We start from the raw sequence: 24,524 nt of genomic DNA, 5'->3' as shown, positions 1-24,524 counted from the left end.
GCACAATATGACTGATCTATACAGAACAACACCCTCTGCTATCTACCCGCCTTCTGCAATCATTACTAAGTGATATGTGTCAGATTCAATACTTTTTCAAAGTTTAGAATAAAACATTTAAATGTTGACGTTTGAATTCTATTATTTTTCACATGTTCAACAATTACATAGGAGTCCTTCGCAATGGAAATCTTAAATCTAGGGCTCAATTATACACGGCTGATTGAATATGCATAACAAACTGAAGAAAAAGATCCCACAAGTAAAACGAGAGTATGAACATAAAATAAAATGATATCAAATATAACATGTATGAATATGACATAACATGAATGTATGCGTACATGTGTATAATGACTCCTGCATTTCACTCCGGGTACTAATGTGGGTTTATCTTATCTTGTGTTGTTAATTTATGTAATCATATAACAGTCTTATAAATACATTGTAGACAAACAAGAAAAGTTGCTATAGCCATTAACTATATTATAGCATCAGACTGTATGGTTATGGGTTATAGCCATAGACTGTATTATAGCATAATTAGACTGTATGATATAGCCATTGGCTGTATTATAGCATCAGACTGTTAGTATGGTTATAGCCCTTTAACAATAATACCCATGTCGTGCCCCCGCCCATTGGCTGGCTTCCACTACGTAGCTTGACCAATCAGCTTCGTCGATGTTAGGGGGTGGCATTACGTAGGGAGGCGTGTGTGACATTTGCTGCATGATGCTAGTTTATGAACAGCTAGCTGGATAAAGATGAAGACCTGGGCAAGGAAATAGAACAAATTAGCTTTTTAACAACTAAGCTTCCTTTTGGGTTACACTTTGTTATCGTACCCATATTAGGGGAGTGAGTTTATTTAAATGTAGCGTTTGATAAAACTTCCTGTCAGGCTTAAGACGTTAATTAACAGTTAGTAAGCTAACACTTTTAACTTATACTGTACATATTCCGGTTTAGGTACTGTTTGTGTTTTGCGCTAACATGTATCAGTTAACTTCGTTCGTATGGGTGGACGTTAGCGCTTAAGCCGACTTGGCCCTTTTGCACACAAGGTTAACATTAGCTTTAGCCAGCTAGCTCCTCTTGCTGCAGCTTTATTACTTTCTTCTTGTACTTGTCAGGGCAGGTATGCTTTGGGATTGATAGGGTCTGCATCTTAAACACAGAGTGAGTCCTACAGCCTACTTCAGGGATCATTTCAGTTACTTTAGTGGAGCCAGAGGTGGGACCATGCTGCTCTCCTTGGTGGTGCACACATACTCGCTGCGGTACTGGTTTCCAGCCACGGTCATGCTGGGGACAGCTCCAGCTTACATCCTGTCATGGGGAGCATGGCGATTACTTTCCACTGTCTTACCAGCAAGGGTATATCACAGGTTGGATGACCGGTTGTACTGCATGTACCAGAGCATGGTCCTGTTCTTCTTTGAAAACTACACAGGGGTGGAGGTGAGTGATCCTTAATTTACTGTTTTTACTTGTGTGGTCACCCTGTGTGGACTGTGTTTATTAAGGATGGGGAATTTAAACCACTAGTATCTAATAATAATAATAATTTCAATTTGTATAGCGCCTTTCAAGAGCCCCAGGACGCTTTACAATGGGAAACAAGTGTAGTGATAGTAGAAAACCAGGAACTTGGCATAAGTGACAACTGCCTCTGAAATGCTGAGCTTGCAGTCTGAACTGGCCATCTGTTTTCCTGTTTATTGGCTACTTGTGTTGACTACAGGACCTATGAATAGCTTATAATGCTTAGTAAGGTCAGCCTAGTTCTATAAGTCTCGTTTTTTTTTTATATCACCTACCTAACTTGCCTTTTTTATCTTTTGGAATTGTGTTTCTGCTGCAAAACGATATTGCATGCTCAGCACACAGCATGCAGATCAGTGCATTTTTGCAGTAACTCTTAACACAATGTCAGATGGGGACTGCCTGCAGAGACTGGTAAACTAAATCTTGATGGTCCAGATGCTTGCAGCAGTGCAATAATTTCTGCATTCTTTGCCCTTGTGCTGCCACTCCTTTTACAGTGGGTTCAAGTTTGCAAAACAAAAGCAGCAGTAACTGTGTTTTGTGTAATAAAACTGCCCCTCCCGATTGCTGAATGGAAGCCACATAGTCGATTGTAGGGCAGTCCCCTCTTAATCTTCCTAATGATCAAAAAAGGAAGTCGACTAAGAATTTCTTTAGTCAGGACAGCACTAGTAGATTGGAAGAGAAGTTTCAATGAGTCTTTAGGGTTAATTGGAAAGCTGAGGTCTATGACGGTTTAGTTTCTTAGAAAAGTCTGAAGTGAAAACAAATCCCTGAAAGAAATCTTAATGTAGAAGCATTTTTCAAACTGATGCCAGTCCACCATTTTGCTGTGGTTTGTAATAGCTTTAACTTGCCTTTTCTGTAGGTTATTATATACGGAGATATACCAAAGAACAAAGAGAACGTGATCTACCTGTCCAATCACCAATGTACAGGTAATACATTTACATCTTAGAGAATCTCAGTCTAGTGTGAAGCACATAGAGTAAATGTACCAATGTCTTTTCTTGCAGCTGACTGGATCATTGCGGACATGTTGGCCATCAGGCAGAGCGCCCTTGGCCACGTCAGATACGTCCTTAAAGACGGCCTCAAGTGGCTCCCGCTGTACGGATGGTATTTCTCTCAGGTAATACAACTGTGTGAGTATTTGAATGTCATTTGTCATTGTGAATTACGGATGTAGAGAATGTGTACACTCATGTTGAATCACATTCCCAAGTGCTGGGCTGAAGTCGAATAGTCCATTTAGCTTAGGAACCTTCCTAAAGGAGTGAAATGACCCGGAAGTCCCTCAGTGGCAGCCATGATAAGTGCCGTTCGAATTCTCGAGAATGATAGGAAAGGAGGTTTCAAACTTCCTTTATAACCTCCTTTAGCTTAGGAACCACTGGACCTCCCTAACCGACAGGAGAAGCGAAAATGCTACCCCACAATGCCTTGCAGCCGCAGCATTTGCCGTCACTCAACAGTCGGCCGTTCACGGAAACAACCGATTATGACCGAGAAATTATATCATGAAAGTTACGGTGCTTATTAAGCATTTTAAAACATAGGTGGTAAGTTGCCAAAGTGCTTTGTTTTGAACGTTCATCAGTATTATAATCAAAAAGAGAAATATGAACGTTAGTTTTCACTGAAGTTATCAAATAAAGTCAACATTTCAGTCTTTACTGAGCTGTGTGGGGTTTGTTCAACTTTTAAAAGATGTCTGAATGGTGATATACACAGTGATAGATGTTAAGGACTAACGTTTATAATAAATACATCTGTATTGATTTTAAGATCTTTAGTTCATACAATCATACGTATTGGGATCATTGGTATTAATGTGGACCGAAGGGAGAGGGTGACGAGCATAAGTTTCACTTTCCTTTTTATTTCAATTCCAACTTTGGTCATGAAGAATATGTTTCTCTGTTGTCCACGTTCATAAAGCAAAGCAGCAGCATCAGAGCACGGTGCAGAGTCTCTAGATGAGTTCACAGCAGTCCCTCGTTCTTATTAAACATCCATGTTGTAGTCCGCTGTATAGAAAACTGTAGTTTCCATAGTTTCCCCACAGCAGCAGACGCACATTCATGACATCCGCTGGTGCATCATAAACAAGTCGGATAGTGAAAGTGCATTCGGATTCTCTAAAGTACCGAAGTCTCTTCTCCTAAGTCCTTTTGAATTCTCCTATCCACTATCCCTTAACCCCGTGACGTTTCCCACAGAGGTCAAGGAATAGACGATAGGGTTAGAACTTAGGAGCTGATTTTTAAACTATCCGACTGCAGCCCTGCTCTCATCAAATTATCTTTTTGTTTCAGCATGGAGGAGCCTACGTGAAGCGAAGTGCAAAGTTCAATGAAATAACGATGAAGAAGAAGCTCCAAACCCAGACTAAATGTGGAGCACCAGTAAGTAAATTAGCCTCTGGACTACATGCTTATTGACACAACAATGTCTGCCATGTCTTCCCCTAAATTATGAATGGCTTTACATTTTTCTGATCATCACAATCCTTTTTGTTAAAACTACTCCACTTGAATTCACTGCAGAGCTTTCTGCAATAATCAAACACAATTCTTTCTTCCAAAGATTCCCTCTTACCCTACTTGCATTCGGGATGTTGACCTTAATAGTGCTCAGAGTTTGTATGAACGGAACATCTGATGACGAGAGCAGTACTGAAGTGTGTGTTATTGTGTTGAGAGCTTGTTTCTTGTTTTAATCACTTTTTGGGGGATTAAACTGTTGGGGATTAGTGTGTGTGTTTGTGTGTAGGGGTGTGTACTGACAGAACAGTTCCTCGTGACCTAAAGGTACACTATAAAAGCTCTGTTGTGTCACACATTTGTGCACTTATTTTCATCTTCGTTCCTATTTGAATGAAATGTACCAATGGACATTTTGTTTAAGACACAATGAGAATGTGTTTGTTGTAGCCAATGAATAGACTCTTTAAATATCCTTGTGAATGTTATGACCAGTTAGAAGTGTGTGGCTATGCCCGAAGAACGCAATTATAGAAAGAGAAACATCTTCGTACAGAACTTGCTTCAAAACAAGTGTTAAACAGGGGTCAGCTTTAAATGCTTGTCAACTGTAATTCACAAATAAGTGATTAAGCGTTTTAGAGATGGCTGCATTGGTCCATTCTTTGAAAATATGAGTACTTTTTGTAGAAAAAAGGCCTTTTATATTTCGCAGAAGATGAAAAAAAATAAGGATTCTTCTATAAATGAATTACTGCTCAGTACAGTGCTGAAGTTTTTGTTTACATTTTTCACATCTGACCTCAAAGAAATGGGCAGAAGAATAAGGATACAGCACAACAAACTCAGATCTATCAAGCACTATGTAATCATAGAGGGTCCACATCCAGTCAAATGTAATCCCACTTCTTCAACTCATGGATTTAAGTCATTGCATTTGTGTGTGATTTGAAAAGAGCCAGCAATGTAAATGGTGTTGAAAATTGTCTTCTAAACATCATAAGTTCAGCACAGTGTTTGACGTTTAACGAATCCTGTCAAAGTTAGAAAATCCATTTTGGCCAGTGTAATAAGAATCTGAGCGGGCTTTGATTTCCTGTGTGTTCTCCCTGCAGATGTACCTCGTCATCTTCCCTGAAGGAACCCGGTATAATCCGGAGCTCAAGAGTGTTATCGCTGACAGTCAGGCTTTTGCCACCAAAGAAGGTACCGGCATGACAGCAGCCATTAACTGCCGCATACTAATTCAGCACATCCCACTCAGTCTGTAACTTGTTAGCCTTCGACCAATGAGCGTCACATAGATACAAAAGGTTTTTAGGAAAGGTCTTAATTTCATGGTGAGGGCTTCTGTTTATCTCCTTTGTTACAACAATTAGAATCATGATAGAGCAGGGCTGCTATCCACAATTATTATTTTATTATCAAATTATATTTAGATTTTTTTTACTTGAATTCTAGAATGAAATCTGTTTTGTCCAAGGTGACTTAATTTAATACAAAATAAAACCAGGATGTTCTGTTGATCAACCAATCGATTGGTCGGCAGCCCTATAACAAATTAAAGAATGGTATAGAAAATGGAAAGATGTAGAGAATTTGTTATCATAAAAGTATTTTGTGCGAAGATTTTTATACTCTTATTTAAGATTGATTTAGTCAAGCATTGTAAACTTTAAAACTACCAAATGCATTTGTGTTGTCATAGGATTATGAGTGTAATGCCAGGAAAGAAGTTCACTAAAACTGCTTATAGACGAGTCAGCTGGTGCAGCTCAAAGTTTGAAATCGACTTGCTGCTGGTCGATAAAAGAGAATTTACTGCTCACTAAGAATGGGTTTGGAACAGACGTCTCGGTTATTTTTGTAGCATGAGGTGAAATCAGCTGACTTTAAATGGTGATTTTACTGCAATGTAAATTAAATACAGCCTTATAATATGACAGCTGAATACGTCTGTGGCATCAATGATATTATTATGGGGCTGTTTGAGGGGAGCAGTGTTTCAGTTTGACTCACAAACTGCCTCTATTCTGCAGAGATTAAGCCGGTCTCTCTATATCACCTTCCCCCATTAATCCACACAAATCGCTCTGGAGAGCCCACATGTGCACTTGACATTATCTGCTATTAGTGAGGTATTAGTGGGCAGAGGGGGGTGTCTCCACGACTACAGAGGAACACACTGTGCAGTAAACACTATCATTCACACAGAATAAGTGTTTTTGTGTTTATTTTAAAGGTATTTTGGAAGGGAAGGGATGTAGGTAAGCACCTTCTATTGTGGAGGCTGATATATTTGCATACTTTATAGCCACACTGTGAAAATAATCTGTATTTGATTAATTAACTCTTCCCCTCCACAGGACTGGCTGTCCTGAAGCACACACTGACTCCCAGAATGAAAGCCTCTCACATCGCCCTCAATGCCATGAGTGACCACCTTGACGCCATCTATGACGTCACAGTGGCCTACGAGGGGACTCTAAGCGCCTCGGGTCAGAGAAGACCTGCACCATCGATGCCCGGTAAGCAGAGTTTAGGCATCTGGCACAGTCATTATATAGAAAGTAGTAGAACATTTTTTTTCAACACCTTCTCTCTTTTAACATGGTCTCCCTATGGGATCTGGGTATAATTGTCTTTAATGTGTTCAAAAATATTCTGTAAGGTGTATTCTCAGGGCTCCTACAGATGTGATAAGTACGTAAATACAAGCCAAAATACAGGGGAGGTTGACTTCAGAACTATCTCATCTGCCCAGTCAGAAGATTTCTTTAGCCAAATTAGCTTAATTTGAGAGTGACAGTGTTGAAAGGGGGATACAGAGGGGATTACAAGCGTAAATGATTCGAGGCCAGACTCAAGTCCCAAAACATGGGCCAGCAATTTCCAGTATTATCTAGATGATCATCACTATATACTTAAAAGTGTTGAAATGACATTAAAACTTACTGGTATCACTTTACCTAACACATATACAGTGGGGCAAAAAAGTATTTAGTCAGCCACCAATTGTGCAAGTTCTCCCACTTAAAAAGATTAGAGAGGCCTGTAATTTTCATCCTAGGTACACCTCAACTATGAGAGACAGAATGGGGGGAAAGAATCCAGGAAATCACATGGTAGGATTTTTAATGAATTAATTGGTAAATTCCTCGGTAAAATAAGTATTTGGTCACCTACAGACAAACAAGATTTCTGGCTCTCACAGACCTGTAACTTCTTCTTTAAGAGCCTCCTCTGTCCTCCACTCGTTAACTGTATTAATGGCACCTGTTTGAACTCGTTATCAGTATAAAAGACACCTGTCCACAACCTCAAACAGTCACACTCCAAACTCCACTATGTCCAAGACCAAAGAGCTGTCAAAGGACACCAGAAACAAAATTGTAGACCTGCACCAGGCTGGGAAGACTGAATCTGCAATAGGTAAGCAGCTTGGTGTGAAGAAATCAACTGTGGGAGCAATTATTAGAAAATGGAAGACATACAAGACCACTGATAATCTCCCTCGATCTGGGGCTCCACGCAAGATCTCACCCCGTGGGGTCAAAATTATCACAAGAACGGTGAGCAAAAATCCCAGAACCACACGGGGGACCTAGTCAATGACCTGCAGAGAGCTGGGACCAAAGTAACAAAGGCTACCATCAGTAACACACTACGCCGCCAGGGACTCAAATCCTGCAGTGCCAGACGTGTCCCCCTGCTTAAGCCAGTACATGTCCAGGCCCGTCTGAAGTTTGCTAGAGAGCATTTAGATGATCCAGAAGAGGATTGGGAGAATGTCAGATGAAACCAAAATATAACTTTTTGGTAAAAACTCAACTAGACGTGTTTAGAGGAGAAAGAATGCTGAGTTGCATCCAAATAACACCATACCTACTCTGAAATATGGGGGTGGAAACATCATGCTTTGGGGCTGTTTTTCTGCAAAGGGACCAGGACGACTGATCCGTGTAAAGGAAAGAATGAATGGGGCCATGTATCGTGGGATTTTGAGTGACAACCTCCTTCCATCAGCAAGGGCATTGAAGATGAAACGTGGCTGGGTCTTTCAGCATGACAATGATCCCAAACACACCACCCGGGCAACGAAGGAGTGGCTTCGTAAGAAGCATTTCAAGGTCCTGGAATGGCCTAGCCATTCTCCAGATCTCAACCCCATAGAAAATCTTTGGAGGGAGTTGAAAGTCTGTGTTGCCCAGCAACAGCCCCAAAACATCACTGCTCTAGAGGAGATCTGCATGGAGGAATGGGCCAAAATACCAGCAACAGTGTGTGAAAACCTTGTGAAGACTTACAGAAAACGTTTGACCTCTGTCATTGCCAACAAAGGGCCACACATGATATCAGTGCATTAAAACAACCCAAAGTGTGGAGAAAACAGTATTTCTCCAACAGTATATAACAAAGTATTGATGAACTTTTGTTATTGACAAAATACTTATTTTCCACCATAATTTGCAAATAAATTCTTTAAAAATCAGACAATGTGATTTTCTGGATTATTATTATTATTTTTTTCTCATTTTGTCTCTCATAGTTGAGGTATACCTAGGATGAAAATTATAGGCCTCATCTTTTTAAGTGGGAGAATTTGCACAATTGGTGGCTGACTAAATATTTTTTTGCCCCACTGTATATGTTATTGCCTCACAGACGGAATGAATTATGCTGCTCATTGCTTTGCTTCAATTAGCTTGAACCACGCTGTGCTTGTTGTCAGCCCCGCCTGACTAATTTAGTATTAAAGTTAATTACAGTGCTGGTGGAATCAACAGAACATCATTTACTCATTACAACTGGGTGTGAAGACAACTAGGATTTTAGAAATGATGTGTAAATAATATGAATTAATGCAGGGGCTGTATTGTTTTCTATTTCCTTCATGAAGTTACAAGTTGCATTTCACACCAGATTTCAAAATCATACATCATCGGCTAATCTGCGTTTATCTCCCGATGTTGCAGCCATTGACGCACAGGCGTCGTTTCCTTATTCCTCTAACATTGTGTTTGACCCCTCAGTAATTAATCACATAGAAAACATTACCTATTAACAGCAGCGTCTTCCTGTAAACAACATGACTTTTGATTATTTTGTGTTCCCTGTTGTTAGAGATCTGTTTGAATGTCTAAAAAAGAAACATCCCGCTTCAGGCAGGAATAAACATCGATGTGTTTCTAACAAACAAGAGAGAGAAAGAAAAGCATTCTTCTCATCATCACGCACTTCCTGGTCTCATGTGGTGGCGAAGGTGATTTTAGTGATTTCAGAAGGAAGTGGAAGTGACTCGAGGCCGCGTTCACACCGCAGCTACATGAGTCCAACATCTGAGTTTCACATACGACAAACCATTCTCACTCTCTTATGATCAGGTTTAACCATTTCAACATATGTGCTGGTACAGTGTATAGTACTTTAAGAAAATCAAGACATTGTCATATTTGATAATTGGAAGTGTTAAAAATGTACAATCGGTTAATTCTTTTGAAAAAGAGGCACAGTAAATGTGACGTTATTGTAATATAGCATTTTTAACCCTACTGATATGACCAGTAGCAGATTGGTGTTTGAACAACAAAGTAAACAATTATAATTATTTAAACTATTGTAACAAATGAATCCCTTTTCTCTAAGTTAAATAATAAATTATATTCTGAACAACCATAAAACCACGGTACATTTTTGGGAAAGTTCAAACATGATATTTATATTTCTGTGGCCGATGGGGGTTAACAAATCATAGATTGGCTCTTTCTCATTTTTTTTTTCAACCCACTTCAAATGAAACTGTATCGTCCTTTGTCCACATTACAACTTTAACCAAATGAAAGTCTTTCTGACAGACCAACTAAAAGATGGAATGAGCTCCCTGCATTACTTTAGTAGCAGTTTGTTCTCATTGTCTTCAGACGACTGAAAACTCATCAACATCTTTCAGCTTGACTAGAGTTTATTAAGAAAGGTTTGGGTCAGGAGCCAGTGTTTGCGGCTACAGAGCAACATGTTGATTTCCTTTCTTTATTCCAGGCGGTGTTTTGGAACATTGTTTTGCAGTCGGGACGCTGAGTGTAGTATTTTCTTTTTAAGAGTGATCCTGCAAAATAAATCCTGTTTTTGTGTGTCTCTGCTCCTGATCCTCCGTGCACACACACTCCGTCTCGCGCAGTGTTTATTAAAGTGGCCCATATTGCCTCTGAAGGTCGATGGAAATCTGTTCACAGCTGATTGAGGCGCTCTCTCCGCCGCTGAAGCAATCTCTCGCTGCTGACTTCGATCAAGTTTCCTCTTTTGGCCGCAGTGCCAGGCTTCCTGATAATATTGCATGTTGTGGAAACAGGAACTCTGAGGTCTCGGGGGATTCACGTGTAGCCTTGAGCGTTCACACTTGGCTACATTTTTATGTCTGACCTCGGACACTTTTCTTTCTCTGCTCAGGGCTCTGACACTTTGAATGAAATCTCCACTTGACACTCAATATACAATACATATTTATTTTAGGAACTTTTATAATAATAATAATAAAGCTTTATTTAGATAGCACTTTTCATACAACACATGCACAACACAAAATAACCATTTCTCTCAAATATTGTTCACAAATCTGAAAAAATCTGTGATAGTGAGCACTTCTCCTTTGCCGAGATAATCCATCCCACCTCACAGGTGTGGCATATCAAGATGCTGATTAGACCGCATGATTATTGCACAGGTGTGCCTTAGGCTGGCCACAATAAAAGGCCACTCTAAAATGTTCAGCTTTATCACACAGCACAATGCCACAGATGTCGCAAGTTTTGAGGGAGTGTGCAATTGGCATGCTGACAGCAGGAATGTCCACCAGAGCTGTTGCCCGTGAATTGAATGTTCATTTCGCCACCATAAGCCGTCTCCAAAGGCGTTTCAGAAAATTTGGCAGTACATCCAACCGGCCTCACAACCGCAGACCACGTGTAACCACACCAGCCCAAGTCCTCCACATCCAGCATGTTCACCTCCAAGATCGTCTGAGACCAGCCACTCGGACAGCTGCTGCAACAATCGGTTTGCATAACCAAAGAATTTCTGCACAAACTGTCAGAAACCGTCTCAGGGAAGCTCATCTGCATCCTCATCGGGGTCTCGACCTGACTCCTGTTCGTCGTCGTAACCGACTTGAGTGGGCAAATGCTCACATTCGATGGAGTCTGGCACGTTGGAGAGGTGTTCTCTTCACGGATGAATCCCGGTTTTCACTGTTCAGGGCAGATGGCAGACAGCGTGTGTGGCGTTGTGTGGGTGAGCAGTTTTCTGATGTCAATGTTGTGAATCGAGTGGCCCATGGTGGTGGTGGGGTTATGGTATGGGCAGGCGCAGTGGCGTTTTTATATGTACAAAAGTGGTGGGGCATAAAAAACTTAGATGTCTATAGCTTCTGCAGTGAGGTTCATGGCTGGTGAGGCACTGGCACTGACTTTTCAGGTTTACAAATATTATATTTTGACCTAAATCAAAATATAATATTATTTTCAAAAGCTTTTTTTGTCTGATGCTTCAATTAATTTTAAACAGACAGTTCAACAAAAGGATACCCAAAATTTTTAATTTTATCATTTAAATATTGAATTGTTCTCTCTTAGTAAGATCCCATTTTCAATAAAATTGCAGTCTTACCTTGACTTGAAGATGAAGTCCATTTGCCTTTCCTTCTGGACAAAAATCTCTATTACTTTTTTGTAAAAGACCTCCTTATGTTCTTGTAGTTTCAAAAGTCTATCATAAATCTAATCTAATCAATAGATTTATGATTCGAAAATTATAAAAGTAGGGTAGACATGTGGATATTATCCGGCTGAACAAAACGTGCATTTATCTAACAGCTACATTTCCCACAGACCTTATTTGGAGCTATTTTCTAAAATCCTATGCAGAAATCTCATTGTTTTTTTGTCGAGGGAAGCCATGCGCAGCTTACTTCCGGGTTTTAGGACGCCTCACTGCAGCTCTCTCGTCTCCTCTTCACACACCACACTTTTCGCGGCACACGTACTTACAGCCAATCAGCTCTGAATTATGTGAGATGATGTATGGTGGGGATGGCAGCACTATGCCCCTATGGTCATTATTTTTTTGCCACACACATTAAATAGGAAAATACTCTGAGCATGCGCAGTGTAGTTTTTACAGTCACCGTTCACTTAGACAGAGAGAGGTAGGGGCAGGATCGGGTTTTGTCCCACATGGCTCTAAACAGCTCAATAGGCACACACTGTAGACACTAATTAGAAGAACACAGACTAAAACAGCAATGTACAGACGAATCAGATGGCCAGTCGCCACTGGGCAGGCGTATGTTATGGATGACGAACACAGGTGCATTTCATTGATGGCATTGTGAATGCACAGAGATACGGTGACGAGATCCTGAGGCCCATTGTTGTGCCATTCATCCACGACCATCACCTCATGTTGCAGCATGATAATGCACGGCCCCATGTTGCAAGGATCTGTACACAATTCCTGGAGGCTGAAAACATCCCAGTTCTTGCATGGCCAGCATACTCACCGGACATGTCACCCATTGAGCATGTTTGGGATGCTCTGGATCGGCGTATACGACAGCGTGTTCCAGTTCCTGCCAATATCCAGCAACTTCGCACAGCCATTGAAGAGTGGACCAACATTCCACAGGCCACAATCAACAACCTGATCAACTCTATGCGAAAGAGATGTGTTGCACTGCGTGAGGCAAATGGTGGTCACACCAGATACTGACTGGTTTTCGGACCCCCCCAGACCCCCCCAATAAAGCAAAACTGCACGTTTCAGAGTGGCCTTTTATTGTGGCCAGCCTAAGGCCCACCTGTGCAATAATCATGCTGTCTAATCAGCATCTTGATATGCCATACCTGTGAGGTGGGATGGATTATCTCGGCAAAGGAGAAGTGCTCACTATCACAGATTTTTTCAGATTTGTGAACAATATTTGAGAGAAATGGTTATTTTGTGTATATAGAAAATATAATAGTTCATTTCATGAAAAATGGGAGCAAAAACAAAAGTGTTGCATTTATATTTTGTTCAGTGTAGATATGAGATACGTATTGGTCTATGAATCACTTATGAAACTGTGGTTCACCGGAGTGACCAACAGGCAGTGGTTCGTGCCCGGCCTTGGCTTCACATCCAGCAGCTCCACTCCATCACTGTCACCTTGTGTTGATTTTAAGTGCTTACTCTACGTGCCGTTTTGCTGAAAGGCTTTTCCTGTTTTTGTTTAGTCTCTTTATTTTTCTGTGTTTGACAGAATTCCTGTGCAAAGAATGTCCCCGAGTCCACATATACTTTGACCGCGTGGACATAAAGGAAATTCCTTCAGAGCCACTGTTTTTCCGCAGGTGGCTGCATGAGCGGTTTGAAATCAAGGACCGGTAAGTGTGTGTGTGTGTGGGTGGGTGGGTGGGTGGAACAATTAATCATTTTGAAATTGCATGTTATTCAATCAATAAGTGAACTGCAGTTATGTTTTTACATATTTTGCTTCCGCACACCACCAGTGTTATGCACAGATGTGTAGCTTGGCTTCAAAAACATATCCTAAAAATAATACCGTCTTCTAACTCGTTCTTTAAGTCCGTGTATATGCAGTTCCCTTTTGTATAGACCTGTGATTCTGGGGCCAGTAACATTGGTATAAACAAAGGACGTGTTTTAAATATTATATTCAAATATAATTTGGTTTGCCAAAAATAGTTAATGGCGGATAGAATTGCAGCTTAAGTGGTCGCTGGATGAATCTGAAGCTAATAATACATCTATTTATAGTTTAAGTAATTAAACTATAATTTAATTGTGATTTTCTGAGACGTGCTGAAGTCCTAAGAGAGTTATCTGTCTTTTCAAAGGCTGCTGACGGACTTCTACGAGTCAGAGGATGCAGACAAAATACGCACGTTCCCGGGGGAAGGCAAACATTCTCCTCTGAGCCTTTCTAAAACCCTCCCGTCCATGCTGATCTTGGGGGGGCTGACACTGCCGCTGCTGCTGACGGAGAGCGGCAGGAAGGTGTACGTGGGGACCTGGCTGTATGGGACTTTGCTGGGCTGGCTGTGGGTCAACGCTTTCCCCTAACCAGGCAGGCAGCTGCTGCCACCATGAGACGCACAAAAGCCATGGAGAGACCTCGCCATTTCCCTGCATCGCTACAACACGAGGTGTGTTCCAGATGCAGCGACTGCTAAGAGGCTCAGAGATTTACCCCTCATGTCTTGCTCAGTGTTGACCTTGAGCTAAAGTTGAACAGAGATATGGAGAAATGTCAAGCTTTTTGTGCTACTTGTTACCTCGCGTTACTTGGATTTGCAGCCTGAAATGAGGAAAAGGAAAGAATCAGTGGATATGGTGAACAGTATTAGATTCCTCAGAATAGCCCTTGTAATCTACTATCAAATAAAAATAAATGATATATACTTATCTTAAAAGAATTCCCCCAATCAGATTTAGCCAAATTAGTATTCATGCATGCTTACTTTCCCATCAAGCATTGGCCAGTTTTAAATATGACATATATATATATATATATATATATATATATATGAGAATAAATTGGGCTACAAACATGTTTAATGATCATGTTATGCTGCTCCATGTAGCTGAGAGTACACCAGCCTACTGATGATGCATCATTAATTATTGACATTGGTTGTAATGTTATTTATGCCAAGTCCCATGTTCAGAGGTTAATGCACTTTGCTCATTTTAAGTGATATTTTTACATGAGTAAAACAAAAATAGATAGCATGCAGTCCCCTATAGGGGCTCATAAACACCAGCTGCATTGTTTACCATAAATATTAACGAGACGTCACTTTGTTTTATATTCTGATGATGAATGTAGCTGTTAAACAGTCTCATTTATGCATAATGATAAAGTAAATGTTTTATTTTTATTTCCAAGATTTTGATTTGACAAATATTCTTTGAGTCTTTGTTGCAGAAACACTGGCAGGCACCACAGTGAGCTCACATGGAAGAATGTGTGTTTAAAAACAACTGTTCCAATATTGCTTTAACCTTAAACGTAGATCCTTGCCAAAACCCGGTGTTATTTATCATAATGTTCTACACGTGTTTTATTTTGAGCAATACTTGTTTAATGCCAGCCTGGATAACAGCAAAGAAACTTTCTTGGGGCCTATATACATAATAAGGACTTATTTTATAATGGTTTATTCAGAGTTCCATAACTTTTATATGCATTTATTACTTTGAATACCATGTTACAGCTCACACGAAAGTGTCTACCTAGCAAAAAGCTGACAAAGCCATGTATATCACAGGTTCCTGTGCACTCGAAGCCATTTGTATTATAAATGTCACTGTAATGTTAAAGCATTGTCCATTGTTGTTGTTTACTGTACTGAAACCATTGCATTTTTCCACGAGTCACTTTACATGTTTGCTGTCTCGTCCTTGTGTAGAGTTAGTCTGATATGTTTTTCTCATGGTACAGTAAATCATACTTTTTACCTCACTTGAATAATATCCTTCCTCGTTCTTAAATGCCTCTTGTCAGCCATTTTGTAGTCATTTTTATCCTGACAAGATCAGACTGTATCTCATCAGGAAAACTCTATGTAGACCGAATTTAGATGCCAACGGATTTTGGAAATGTGTGCCTTCTCTTTGGAGGAGTTGGTCCTCAGCCCTCTCTCTCACGGAGGCCCACAGTGGCTCTTTTCCACCGGGTGACTGCATGTGAAAGCCTGCGGTCACATTGTCTACAGTTCATAGTGGCTTATTTTGCTTGAAGAATGCATTGATTTTCACTTTTTGAAGATTATTATTATCAAACGATGAATCCTTTAATGTATGTGATTTCTGGAAATGGGGTAGAGTGAAATAAAATGGTTTTCTTTGGAGAGTAAAGTTTTCTCTTGTTGATTTACTGTTCTGAAAACAAAATTATTAAAAGTATATCTGATTGCACAATGTTTTACTTCTGTGTGCTGGTAAACATGTCAGGGTGCCATTTTTCACATCAAATGAAAAATGGAAATGCCTTATGCACGACTCCATGCCTTTCTTTTATTTACACTGAACTATATTTTTTATGTTAAGAAACTTAATGAACAGAGCAAGAATTAAAAAAATAACTCCTGCTGCACAATGGGTGTAAGCGTCAAGAGGGAGAGATTATTACCAGATTACATTTTCTATTCGTCCCATAATGTCCACTCCCCCACCTGCACACCCCACTGACTGCCTACTGTGCATTGTGTATTACTCTGGTTAGTACATGTAGTTTTACTGTGGGCATTGAAACGGACCAACCAGCACCGCAATGTTCAAATAATACTACATTATGTGCAAATTAAATGGTAATTTAAATTATGAGCAAATGTTAATCATGTAGGTTTTACAACTGGATTTAAACAAAGTATTCTAACAAATGTGTATGCTGTGAATCTTGGGCTTTTCAATTGTAAAAGTTGCCCGGTTGGTAATCCAGTTTTTTTGTATGGCTAGTTAAAGAATGATAATTTTCATATTGATCAAAAACAACGTGATTACAACTACCTACATGTAGGTACATTTTGTTTGGTACGGTATTGTTTCTGCACAATTCAGAACATCTCTGATGATACAAGTATAAAACATTTCTGGTGAAAATCTGAAGAATTCACGGTTTATGTATGTGATATTCATACTAAATGTTCACCATTTGTTTCTATTTGACCTTAATCTCCACAATTAGTAAGACAATTTCAGTCCAAAACATGCACTGACAACAAATCAAGCCAACGAGAAATTCACTTTTACTGACATCATTTTTACAAAGAATGCTCTGTTGCATAAATATTACATGTATAACGCAAGATACCTTTCAAATATTGACTCTTAGGGGAAGTGGTGCTAAATAGCTAAACAAACTAGTCCTCTACTGGAATTGATTTGTAATGTTTTCAATCGTGTATCATTTTTCCCTCTTTATCAAAAGTCTTTGAACACAGCACAAACCAAACTGCGCATGCGTGTTGTGGGCAGTGGCAGTAACACGGAAGTGCAGTCACAGACTGGAGGTTTCTAAGTGCTGCTGTTCACTTGTTTCGACTAAAGGTATGTAATATTTACCAGGACCAGGTGAGTTAATGCAGAAAGATAATTTCATAACAAAACGTATGTCACTTTAGGTAAATTATTAAAATACGTGCGTGGAGAGCTGTTTGTCTTCATCGCTTCATCTGCTGTGATTTTAGAGTCTCACAGCGACACCTAGAGGTTTGTCACAGTTACTGCGGGGAGATAATGGGGTCAAAGCACTTAAGTACAAGTGTTATTGTGCAGTGGAAAAAAGGGTGATTTGCATTGACAAAACGGGTTTGATCCTTCATTTAGGAAACACAAAACATGTTATTTTGCTGATATATATATATATATATATTAGGGCTGTCAGTCGATTAAAAATATTTAATTGCAAATTAATCGCACATTTTTGATCTGTTCTAAATGTACCTTAGAGGAATATTTTTCAAGTTTTTAATACTCTTATCAACATATGAGTGTACAAATATGCTTTATGCAAATGTTTATTATCATTTGAACAATGACAAATATTAAACGCAACAACCTCTGAACATTACTTGACTCAATTCAACCTGGAACCTCTCTCCTTCAATAATACAAAAGCGTCTATCGGTGCTGAGTGTGCTGACTTTTCGTACAATGTCCCACTGTCTGTCTTCCTGCATAAAGTCAAGTGCTCGGCGCAGTTGTCGGCGAAATGTCGCTCCTCTGTTTACATTTAAACAGCTCCTTATATCCGTTAGCGCAGCTAGCTAGCACCAGATGCTAACAACAACAATACACGTAAGGTCTCTCTCTCGCTCGAGCCACACATACACACACCCTCCCGGTCCTCCCGATGGCCAGTCGGTGCCTGCCGGTGAGCGTGGAAGTGTGGTCTGCCGCAGGCAGCAGGAGCGGGGCTGTCAGCATCAGCTTAGATGGTATTTTAAACTCGATGCGCTCTGAAACTACGGGGCGGCCGAGGAAAAAAATACACATGCGTTAATCGCGTTAAAATAATTAGTGGCGTTAATTTTTTTTTGCGTTAACTCATTAACTTGACAGCCCTAATATATATATATATATATATATATATATATAATAACAATTATATTGATTATACAATTATTTTAAACCTCTACTTCCATCACAAATACAATTAGACTAAACCTTACATACTTTCTAAAATAGATGTCAGAACTCTATTGAAACATTACATGTAACAAAGAATAGTAAAGCAAGACAAAACGTTTTTTTTTTATCAGAGTTGTTTTTATTTTTCTGTTTAAAGTTTAGGAAAATAAAAACTTGCCAGTTTTAAAATCTAATACGCCTATATCCTAGCTTTAATACTCGTTTGCATGGACTTAATTCTCCAAAATGTCTTAACTTCAGTATTTAATAAGCTCAAAATACTGTTTAATTTGGCATTGTTTGATTTGGTTTGCTGCTTAAAGGTTCAACACTGGCTGAACAACATTTGCTTACAGTTAAATGCAAAAGAAACAGTATGCATGATGTTCAGTAAACGACCAGTCAAAATCGAAGGATCCAATGTGTTTTTAAACGGAGCAGAAATAGAACTAGTCCCCCACTTCAAGTATCTTGGAGTCATAATGGACTCAAACTTGACTTTTAAGAAACATATTAAGAAAGTATCCAATACCATTAAATTCAACGTGCAACATTTTAAACAAATTATACCTTTCTTAACTGCCAATGCTGCAAAGTCATACCGCCACTGTATGATTCTATCCCACATCTGTTTTACAAACTGGTAGTTTGCTTGTGTCACAAACCTGAAACCCATAGAACAGCTGTACAAGAGAGGTGTTAGCCATCCTTGAAAAACACAATTTCTTGAGTTTTGACAATTTTAAGTCTTTTAAAAGTATGTGTTTTTTTTATAAATGTTTACATGGACTGGCCCCCCCTCCCTTAGGGGAATTCATCCACAGAAAACACACTGGACGCTGCATAGGTCAGAAACCAGAGGAGACTGTGAGGTCCATCGTAGACGGACCACTTTTGGACAAAATGTACTCCATTAAAGGCAGCTGTTTCTGGAATAGCCTCCCAACTGAGATACGTGATTGTCCCACTCTCAATAGTTTTAAAGTTCAACTCAAAGAATGGTTGAGAAACAAACAGACGTGCAATCACCGCTAAATGCACTTTAATACAGGGGTATCTCCTCTTGCACTTTTAGTAGCTCTTTTATCTTCTCTTGCACTTTATATGTCGTAGCTGCTATATTGTACTGCCATGTGGTAAATACGTGTATATGCTGCTCTTGCTCTTTTGCATTTTTTGCATATCATGTATTTTGTTTTTGCTATGTTTGTAAAATGTAATTTTCTTAAATGTTTTATGTGAGGGACTGCAGATGGAAATGAGATCAAAGCTAAATCTGGCACTGTTACGCTTGATACATTTTAATGTTTTAAGTGTTCATTACTGTGCATTGTCCCTGCCAAATAAACAATTACATAAAATAAATAAAGTCTTACTTTATTACATTATTACTAATCGTACCTCACCCTGTACTGCACTTGTTCCCAGTTTTGAGATGGCAGTGGACTGGATTGGATTTGGCTATGCTCTCGCCATCGCCTTTGGAGGATATATGGGTTACTCGAGAAAAGGTTATATCCTTTTCATTTTGGCAGAAATCTTTACGAAAAGTATGTGTCAGGTAAAACATGAGCCCTGATAATCATTGTGTGTCCCCGTGTGATTGTAGGCAGCGTGATGTCCCTGATGGCCGGTTTAGTTTTTGGTGGGTTTTCTGCTTATGGGGCATTCAACATCTCTTATGACCCAAAGGACATCAAGGTCTCTTTGCGTGAGTACAGCTGAGCATGTCCCAAATAAATACAAATATAAATCAGAGTATTGAATTGAGTTCATGGTGTTTTCTTACTTTCAGTAACTGCTGGAGTCCTTTCGGTCCTGATGGGAATGAGATACAAGAAATCTGGGAAAATATTGCCTGCTGGCATCATGTCAGGGCTAAGGTGTGATTCAACTTGATAAACAACACAAGTTAATTAATGTCAATGTGTATAACCAGGACTAGGTATTGCACAATTTATATATATTCTTTCTACATTTTATATATATATATATATTACTATTATATTGTAAAAATATCAGACTGATGTATTACTTTTTGATTTGCTGTCTCTGTCTTACAGTTTGTTGATGGTGTTTCGGCTGTTACTATCCCTCGTGATGTGACAGGCTGGACTGACTCTCTATCAATGAACCAGCCTTGTTTGAATGAACAGCATTCCCAGCATACTAAAACAAGCCTTTTGTTTGGTATCATTACTTAACTAACATGTGACCAGAAACAAAGTGGGTGTTTTAGATTTAAGATTAACATACTGTATATTAGTGCAGTAAGTCTGCTTTGGTGATCTTATATAAACAACTGCTTTTTCTTGTATTATGTGCATGAATGTAAATGTCATGCTGTAAGATTAGCAGATGTACATGAGCTTATGTTGGCAGGGGACTAACTCTATTCACTACAACTTCGGTGTTGCTGGCTGCTAATACCATCACGGTTTTAAATTACAGAAATAGGGACGCCAACATATGTATTCTTGAAGGTTCACATGCTATGTCTTTAACTTCAAATGATATTTACTGTCAATAAGTTAGTGATTTTTGTATTCATGGAAAAACATAATAAACAAATCCTAAAATAATGACGTTGTTTATGTAAACTGTGGATATTATACAAATCCTGTCATTGAATGAACAAAGAAACACAGCAGCCATTAAATGTTTGTCAAATATGTATTCAGTGCAAACTACATAGATTCCAGTCGAGCTAATGCTAACGTTCGTGATGGTTAGGGAAGTATTGAAATATAGTCGATCCTCGTGGACAAAATGCTGTCCTTGCATTATCAATCATTCACCCTGCCTGTGAGAGGAGGACAGAGTTCACAGAAATGGTGATTTGATGTCGAAAACCTCCATGATGGTTTTCACGTACACATCGTCTGGCTGCGGCTTCCTCTTGCTGCCGGGCTGCAGGAACCTGCTGACGGCGGGAATTATGGTCATCCTGCCCTGGAAAGACTGGAGGAATCAAAGAAAAAGCTATCAGTGCATTGTTGTTATAATAATGATCAACTTACTGGGAGTTCTTAGTTAAAGATTTGTTGTTGTTTTTTTACTTAAATCCAGTCTTCAGAATCAGAATACCTATATTTGTCCCAAAGAGGAGGAAATGTACATTGTTACAGTAAGTAAAGATAGCTTCATATAATTAGGAAGCATGCATACAAATATTTAAAATAAAAGTAGAAATTACACAATTTACAAAATACACATCCAGTACCAGTATAGTTTTGAGATAGCAGCCAGGTGGAAGTATTAAAGGTGGAAGTATATATTGCATGGTTATTTATGATATATGAATTGCACATAAGTAGTATTGCACAAAATGGGGTGTTATAGTCTTTGTTGTGTGTGTTTGGGAGTCTACCAGGGGCTGTGGTGGTTGTACAGCCTGACCACTGCAGGAAGGAAGGACCTGCAGTATTATAAAGTGTGTTTCTTTTTCAAATTGACCTTGAGGTTGGGGAATTCGGCAAGGATGCCAGCAAACTTCTCCTCCAACATCAGGGTGCATTCGAGCAGCTGCACATCTGCACAGCTCAGTCTACCTCCAACCAGGTATATGGGCCCACTCAAAGCCTGAGATGTACACAACGCATACTTTAGTTTGCATATATCATACAAATTAACAGATATATTTTCCAATTTTAAATGTTTTAACCAAGCTTGAACTGTTATTTGATCACACTTATTTAAAGTAAGCATGGTGGTACCTTTTCAAACACAGGAAGGTAGCGGTCTTTTGCTTTATTTTGAATGTTGTCCAGTTTTGTTTTGACATCTGCGGCAAAGGGCAACATCATGATCATTTCCATGAGATCCATCAATCCCTCTGAGTGGGTGTTGACCCTGAGGGAAAGCATTGACACCTTCATCAACTAAAATCACATGTAAAAGAAGACTCTTGTAATGACTCTTCTAAAGAATGGACCCTACATGAGTTTGTCTTTGAGATCTTTTCCATGAAGGTTGTGCTTCTCTGCAATGTAGTTTAAGATTGCCTTTGTCTGAACAAGCTTCATGCCATCCATTTCCACCATTGGAACCTGTTGAAACATGAGGTCTCCATCTGCAAAAGAAACACAGCAGCGGCACACCCGTGTGGTAAAACAATAGCTTTGTCAACAGGTCATAAAACATTCGAATCATTCACCTTAACAAAGATAACAAGTGGGATAACACATGATAAACTTATTGTAAATTAAAATGTGTGACTTGGAAATTGGCCAGAGAGAATCAAAAGGTGTATTTTGAACTTTGTACAACATTTTGGAAACACACTAACCACTCAGGAGTTTAAGATACTGCTCCCGAGTTGTCAAAAACACCTCATCAAACTGTAAACAGAGATTACATGACATATTTAGGATATATTCAGGAGGTTTGAAGTTCCTTAAAATCAATAAGGATATTCTCATGTTAATATCACCACACACCCTTTACTTACGTCCACTTCTGCAACAGTCAAGAGCCAGCGGATTGATTCCATTTTCCCTCTCCCATCGAAATAGTGAAGTACAACTTTCCCAGCCATGGCGATAGTATTTCGGAAGTGGATCGATTAATCTCTAAACCACACAATTAATATCACACATTAATAATACAAAATACAAATACGCACGGAAAATGATACCCAAAATGAGTTTTAATGTCTTGAATCATACCTGTGCACCCTCAGCGCTGCCGTGAAGAGATGTGAGCACAGTTAAGGTAGATCTTTATATAATGAAGTTAAGGTGGGAACGAAATTTGAAGACGTTTCATTGGTTGATTCTAGCCAATGAAAACGCGGATCGTTGGCTAGACATCATGGGAAAAATACTAACTGCTATTCTTTTACTGACTATTTTCGGCAACTTTGAAGTATTTGTACATTTTAAGTTAATAAACAGGAATGGGGAGATAAGGCGAACTATTATACCAACTATAAAAACTTATGTCGATATTCCACACCGTGACAGTAAACGGTTCTGTTTTACTCCCTTATATATATACCACGCCCCCTTTACTCTCTTTGGATGTGAGGGCGATCTGGCTGCGACATCTGTCACCCCATTGATCGCTAGGGTTTATTCGGCTGATCTGGCTGGCTAGGCGGGTGTCCCCTTCCTCCCTCACCGCTCCATGTGTGTCCCTCCCGAAGCCCCGCGCTCGGTGGAAGAGGACGGTTCCCCCGGCGGATGATGACCATCCTTCGGTGTACCAGTAGCTGCGCTCCCCTGCTAGAACCTCCAAACAAGCTCAAGGCCCATTTGTAGGAGAAACGTAGGGAAGTTAAGCTCCAAGCGTCAGACACATCCAAATGAGGCACTGCACGTGGCAGTCTGCCTTACTTTTTCAATGTTTGTACAATTTATTCTTAATAATGGACTTTTAATTAATGTGATCGTACAAGTTTGAGGTGCTTGTACTTTCTCCGTTTATGCTTTATATTTATACTCCATGTGAGGCCGACAAGTGAGCTGCCCGACCAAGCAAGTAGGCAAAAATATAACCCGGTGTGGGCATTTATTACACTCGAGCACACCCTACCAGCCCCAAAACAGCCCCAAAAACAGACAGGGCAACAGAGCCTAAATATACACACTAATCAGCAATTAGACAGGTGGGGGGAGGATACAACACAGGGCACCAGTTGCACACAATCAGCCGTAACAGACATGGGGGAAGGGAACACTTTTCTGAATAAAACCAGCAAACAGAGATAGACAACCTAAAACACAGACACATGCACATGCATTTCGCAAAACACATTAATATTCATTACAGTAACCCAGTTACTCAATATGATTCTGAAATGGGCAATTACGGATAAGGAGTACTTCTACTTTAAGTATGGTTCTTTAAGTATATTTTGATGCAGATACTTTTGTACTTTTAAGATTTTGAATTGAGGCTTTTATTTGTAACAAGTACTGATACAAATGTGTACTGCTACTTTTACTTAAGTACCATCTCAGTATTTGAGCTCATGTCCCACACCTCTTACATCTCCAGCACTGTTTATTTGACACCATATTATTGGGTTATGTACTTATACCAGCATCATCTTCAGGACAAATGCAGCGAGGTTATCCATAAAGGGCCTCATGCATTGCTAGTTAGTTGATTCAATTGCAACATCCTTCTTTCAATCACACTATGTACCAAAGTATGGATGGATACAATTAATTATATGATGTGCCCACTGGAGAAGACCAGAAGCAATGCATTCATGCAAGTATAGCATTAACAGTAAACTGCTTCTGAGGGGTTAATCTCCATCAGATTAATACAGCTGGCCAGAATATACCC

At 39.5% G+C, this 24,524-nt stretch overlaps 3 protein-coding genes across 4 annotated transcripts; 2 read left to right on the top strand and 1 right to left on the bottom strand.

Moving 5' to 3' along the window:
- Positions 1 to 691: 691 nt before the first annotated feature.
- Positions 692 to 16,016, top strand: agpat5 (1-acylglycerol-3-phosphate O-acyltransferase 5 (lysophosphatidic acid acyltransferase, epsilon)). Its single transcript, XM_034100280.2, has 8 exons — positions 692 to 1,464; positions 2,420 to 2,489; positions 2,568 to 2,683; positions 3,870 to 3,959; positions 5,153 to 5,243; positions 6,404 to 6,565; positions 13,333 to 13,456; positions 13,931 to 16,016. Exons 1-8 carry the CDS (start codon positions 1,246 to 1,248, stop codon positions 14,154 to 14,156), a joined length of 1,098 nt encoding a protein of 365 aa, XP_033956171.1. The 5' UTR covers positions 692 to 1,245; the 3' UTR covers positions 14,157 to 16,016.
- Positions 16,017 to 17,049: 1,033 nt separating this feature from the next.
- On the top strand, positions 17,050 to 20,809 carry tmem14a (transmembrane protein 14A). Of its 2 annotated transcripts, none has more exons than XM_034100303.1 (5): positions 17,050 to 17,144; positions 19,656 to 19,738; positions 19,837 to 19,938; positions 20,023 to 20,110; positions 20,291 to 20,809. In XM_034100303.1, exons 2-5 carry the CDS (start codon positions 19,663 to 19,665, stop codon positions 20,331 to 20,333), a joined length of 309 nt encoding a protein of 102 aa, XP_033956194.1. In that variant the 5' UTR covers positions 17,050 to 17,144; positions 19,656 to 19,662; the 3' UTR covers positions 20,334 to 20,809. The 2 variants fall into 2 exon arrangements, with proteins under 2 accessions (XP_033956194.1, XP_071061778.1); XM_071205677.1 differs by lacking the exon at positions 17,050 to 17,144 and adding an exon at positions 19,054 to 19,074.
- A 72-nt stretch (positions 20,810 to 20,881) lies between these two features.
- On the bottom strand, positions 20,882 to 22,961 carry LOC117459491 (glutathione S-transferase 3-like). Its single transcript, XM_034100295.1, has 7 exons — positions 22,895 to 22,961; positions 22,678 to 22,798; positions 22,516 to 22,567; positions 22,167 to 22,299; positions 21,944 to 22,079; positions 21,684 to 21,809; positions 20,882 to 21,188 (listed from the first exon to the last, which is right to left on the bottom strand). Exons 2-7 carry the CDS (start codon positions 22,762 to 22,764, stop codon positions 21,051 to 21,053), a joined length of 672 nt encoding a protein of 223 aa, XP_033956186.1. The 5' UTR covers positions 22,765 to 22,798; positions 22,895 to 22,961; the 3' UTR covers positions 20,882 to 21,050.
- Positions 22,962 to 24,524: the final 1,563 nt, after the last annotated feature.

The sequence above is a fragment of the Pseudochaenichthys georgianus genome, chromosome 15 (genome assembly GCF_902827115.2).
Source record: "Pseudochaenichthys georgianus chromosome 15, fPseGeo1.2, whole genome shotgun sequence".
NCBI lineage: Eukaryota > Metazoa > Chordata > Actinopteri > Perciformes > Channichthyidae > Pseudochaenichthys > Pseudochaenichthys georgianus.
This window is presented reverse-complemented; position numbering and strand designations above follow the sequence as displayed.

Coding starts and splice junctions, on each gene's coding strand:
- agpat5 (XM_034100280.2), top strand. CDS start 1,246: ATGCTGCTCTCCTTGGTGGTGCACACATACTCGCTGCGGTACTGGTTT. Junction 6,566..13,332: donor ACCTGCACCATCGATGCCCG/GTAAGCAGAGTT, acceptor TGTGTTTGACAG/AATTCCTGTGCAAAGAATGT. Junction 13,457..13,930: donor CGGTTTGAAATCAAGGACCG/GTAAGTGTGTGT, acceptor GTCTTTTCAAAG/GCTGCTGACGGACTTCTACG.
- tmem14a (XM_034100303.1), top strand. CDS start 19,663: ATGGCAGTGGACTGGATTGGATTTGGCTATGCTCTCGCCATCGCCTTT. Junction 19,739..19,836: donor TATGGGTTACTCGAGAAAAG/GTTATATCCTTT, acceptor GTGTGATTGTAG/GCAGCGTGATGTCCCTGATG. Junction 20,111..20,290: donor GGCATCATGTCAGGGCTAAG/GTGTGATTCAAC, acceptor TCTGTCTTACAG/TTTGTTGATGGTGTTTCGGC.
- LOC117459491 (XM_034100295.1), bottom strand. CDS start 22,764: ATGGCTGGGAAAGTTGTACTTCACTATTTCGATGGGAGAGGGAAAATG. Junction 22,568..22,677: donor TGACTGTTGCAGAAGTGGAC/GTAAGTAAAGGG, acceptor CTCTGTTTACAG/TTTGATGAGGTGTTTTTGAC. Junction 22,300..22,515: donor GTATCTTAAACTCCTGAGTG/GTTAGTGTGTTT, acceptor TTTCTTTTGCAG/ATGGAGACCTCATGTTTCAA.